This window comes from Habropoda laboriosa, unplaced genomic scaffold, assembly GCF_001263275.1.
Source record: "Habropoda laboriosa isolate 0110345459 unplaced genomic scaffold, ASM126327v1 scaffold22, whole genome shotgun sequence".
NCBI lineage: Eukaryota > Metazoa > Arthropoda > Insecta > Hymenoptera > Apidae > Habropoda > Habropoda laboriosa.
In genome coordinates this window covers 8,703,504-8,707,762 of record NW_017100261.1, presented here as the reverse complement: position 1 = coordinate 8,707,762, position 4,259 = coordinate 8,703,504, and the positions used below count along the sequence as shown (strand labels likewise).

General features: G+C 37.3%; 1 protein-coding gene across 1 annotated transcript in view; it reads left to right on the top strand.

The window, feature by feature from the left end:
* LOC108572655 overlaps positions 1-4,259 on the top strand; it is a 25,273-nt gene that overhangs the window by 2,244 nt on the left and 18,770 nt on the right. Inside the window, exons 5-10 of the mRNA XM_017934917.1 lie at positions 218-386; positions 476-591; positions 717-823; positions 897-1,242; positions 1,842-2,119; positions 2,944-3,184. Of these exons, the coding sequence (XP_017790406.1) occupies positions 218-386; positions 476-591; positions 717-823; positions 897-1,242; positions 1,842-2,119; positions 2,944-3,184 (1,257 nt within the window). The remainder of the gene's footprint in view (positions 1-217; positions 387-475; positions 592-716; positions 824-896; positions 1,243-1,841; positions 2,120-2,943; positions 3,185-4,259) is intronic.

Here is a 4,259-nt window from a genome sequence, read left to right as displayed (position 1 = left end):
TAATATATATGAAATTATAGTTAATTAAAAATAATTAATCTGAAAAGAAGTTTATCAAGAAGAATTGTAATCAGAGAATTTCTTTTTATTATTCGTCCTATGTATATTCGAATTGAAAATTGAAATATTGAATTTGTGGTTGTACGTTAATTTACACCATAGATAAAATCACAGAGCAGTGAATTAGCTTCCTCATGAATTATACGATTTTCGTTAGGGCTGAGTTCCGAGGAGAAATTGCACGGCGTGAAGTACATAATAGAATCGTTTGTTGGCTGCATAAGAGACATGGTTCTCAGCTCGGGCAAATCGGCCAGCGATTTGTTGCCCATTCAGCCTCTGATTGCCACGAAGCACGAAAACGTGAAAGAGGGCTGCGTAGACAAGTGAGACACTCTATCAACCACGTTATCTTCTACTGTCGTCTACTTAAACCCTTCGATAATCACCAATTTACACGACAAATAAATTTCAGATGTCGAACACGAGAGAATCTCTGTTTCATCTCGAGCCAATGCGTGAATCACTATAATAGTTTAACTTGCGACTGCTTTGGGACGAAGTACGAAGGAGAACGATGTGATGTGTACAGTATGTAAAACGTGTCTCATCTCTGTATATAAAAATTTGCTTCCAGTAAAAAAGGAAACTCCTCTATAAAAATTAACTAAAACAAAAATTCTAGACAATCGTAGAAAAATTACGAATTTTTTCAGCGGCCACAATCTTAACGTTAAGAGGATCTTCCTACGTCTCGTTTCGTGTCTACGACTGGAAAGACAGAGTTCACTCGTCTGTTAACAGGATAAGCCTCGCGTTTAAGGTATGTGATAAATCGAGCTAATATAGATCATCTTTCATCTTTCATAATTGATTTTTCTTAATATTCCACGTAGACAAAATGGGACGATTCAGCCCTGTTCTACGCGTCTGGAGAGATCGACGGAACACCGCATTACGTGGCAGCGTCCATAGTGAACGGATCAGTGCACGTGGAACTTGATTTCGGGCACAATTCGAAAATTGCCACTGTACTCGGTGACTACATCACCTCGAATCATTGGAACAACCTGACGATATTCCATACTGGATCTCTGGTCTTCGTCAGCCTGGACGATGAGATTAAGGTACTGGAAATCCCTGGGGAGAACTACAACATGATCATCGATCCTGAGATCTACATCGGCGGCGGGCCTGAACTGCACAAAAAGAAAGGCCTCCTTTCGCACAATAATTTTGCGGGTAAGCAAAAATGTACATTTTTCGCTGACATGCGAAAAACTTAATTGTGCAGAAATATTGAAATTTTTATTTATTATTTCTTTTTTAATTTTGTAAATATCGTCGATCGAGGGTTTCCGAATGCCCTCCGTTTCTATTAGATATACAGGGTGGCCATTTAAAAACTGAATAACTTTTTCTGTTACATTTTTTGAAATTTTTCTTGCAAATTTTGAGACAAATTTATTCAATTTTTAAATGGTGAAACAATTCATGAGTCACTCTGTAGATAGCTTGTTTTAACGTAAATTGAAGCTCTCATTTTTCATTCAATGTAACATTTTTTGTGACCTCACTTTCAAGCCAGATTGTACCGCACTAATTTCATGAATAATGAAAATTTTCTCTTACGAAATGAAAGCAAAAGACTGTATACTCTTCAACGAATATAATTCCCAAAAGAAAAATTGAAATCCTTTTTGAAATATTGAAAGAAATATCCAGAAAAGAGTGGCACAATTTGATCCTAAATGAGGGTATTTAAATTTCTCGTCGATAATTTCTCCTAATGTGGAACGCAATTATCAAGATTTGATCGAGGTGAATGGACTGAATTTCAGGCTCGCTGAAATACGTTTTCTTCAACGATAAGTCTATTATTTACGAGCTGAAACGTTCCAATCCTATGGTGCATTATATCGGTGTACTGGAGCCCGAGTACTACGAGGCGGATGTTGATGTGATTCCAATAACTTATCCGTTCGCGGGCAGCCACATTTGGTGGCCCATAGCTCGGACCGACTCTCTTAAATTGAACTTCGACTTCAAGAGTTCGAAGCCTGTGGCTGTGGTCGCGTCAGGGGAGGTGAAAAGCAATCGTGGACTTGGATACTGGGAGGTAACTGAATCAGATTTTCCTCGAAAAAGAGGAACACTGTTGAGAAATTCGAGAAAAACCTTGTCAAGGGAAATGGAAAGATTTTAAAAAATTTATTTTTTAAATTTAATTTAGATTTAAAATTTTTAAAATTTATTTGAACATTTTATTCGCCTGAGACTTTCGTAAAATTGTTGGAAATGAAAGTAGAATTTTCACTTTGCTCTTTAGTAGGGCTTACTGATATTCAATTCTCAGGAAAACGTTTTCTAGTATGATTGAGACTGAATATACTATAAATAGAAGTTATAGTTGAAAAAGAAATTTGTTTCCGTTATTATCAGGACCAATTCAATTTTACAATTCATTGCAAATAAAAATACAAACAGAAATTTTACAGCATTCATGATGAAGTTACTAAAATTTTTATCTCACAAATACAATGCTAAAAAGTCTTTTTCTCTATCGTTAAAAATTCACCAATGGCTTTAAAACTAGAAACAAAACAACGATATTAAATTTATACAAACAAAATATCCCTTAAATATTCTCATGCTTAACACTTTGACTATCGAGTTTCAGCAGAATGAAAATGAGCCTGCAGACTGAGTTTTCTTGCCCATTTTAAGACATAGCCTCGTATTTTATTTAACGAAATCTGAATTCCAAAATTTACATATTCTTATACAGTTCGCAGTCTCGGTAAATAATTAATAAACGATAATATTACAATTTTAGTTAGTATTTTTGTTAGTCCTCAAAGGGTTAAGTGATTAAATGATTAAAACTTACAGTCCTCAAAGGGTTAAAACGATTCTTTATTGCAATAATCCCTGTGTCTGCAGCTTCGCCTGGTGAACGACGAAATTCGCTTTCAACTGATCCCCGTGTTGACGGAGAACATCACAGTTACCGCGGCCGTGAAATTCCCACCGTATAACACGTCTTGGCACGCGGTCGAATTGAATTATACGAAAGGAGAGCTCGGCGTTTTGGTGGATTACCGGAACAAACAGAGCAAGCTGTTCTCTATGACATTCGAGCTAGGTGGCAAAGTTATCATCGGGAGTGGGAAAAGCAACGCGGGTAAGTTTGTGAATCGATGTGACCGGAATACCGAACTATCAAATTTTATTTCACGCTTGATCTTTCTTTTCTTTTCTTTTCTTACCACTCAGAATGTATTTCTCTAGAATATGAAGGCTGATGCATCGAGGATGAATATTTGAGTGACTTGACATTTCAACATAAACCACCCTTTAATTCTACGGTGGCCTAAGCACCCTTCCAGAAACATTTACGCGACAAATCATACATATACATGTGTGTATACAGTGTTCTGTCGAACTACGCGTAGATTTAGAGACGTCGACTGTCCACGTGGATGGAAATCCGCGTAGTTGGGAACCATCCTCCGGTTTTATGGAAAACTGAAGTCTGATCACCTGCACTAAGTGTCAATTGTCGTATATTGTCGTTAGAGTAATAACAAACGAAGTAGGTCGTGTCTAAAGACTTAGTTGTTTACTAGGAGACAGTGTTTTTCCAGAAAAGGATAGAATATGTATATGTCTCGGGGAGACAACAGTAAAAAACCTAATTTGTTGTTGTTTCACAGCTATAACACATCTTATTACAAGAAAAACAAACTTAGGATACGATAAAACGAAATTGTTGCAGTAACTAATCTAATTAGCTATACGTAGGCTCTCCTCTAATTTCAATTAACTCAATCATTCGATTGTGTACGTATATATACCTACATATTATTCACGCATACACATTCACGCATTCTCGTTTGATTTTTCTCTCCAACTGAGCTGTTCGTTGTGTACTTGAATTCGGTGCACTAGTTTCTTGTGTGCAGCGGCACTTAATTCACACGAAAGAATATGCTAAGTACGTAAATTGATTGGAAATCCGCGTATAATCGAAAACGCGTTGTTCGATGTATTCCCTACAAGACTATAATCGCGCAGTATAAGCGACGTTCTTCGTTCGTCGAGGCACTCGTTCGACAGCCTGGTAAACACCGACTGAGGACGAGTCGTCCTGCCCGATTTCTGATCGCTGTACGCTCGCAACTGTTCCGGGAAAAATTCTAGGCCTTAACTTCTTCGAACTCGTGATATTTCTTGCGAGCCAAACATAAGAAACGCGA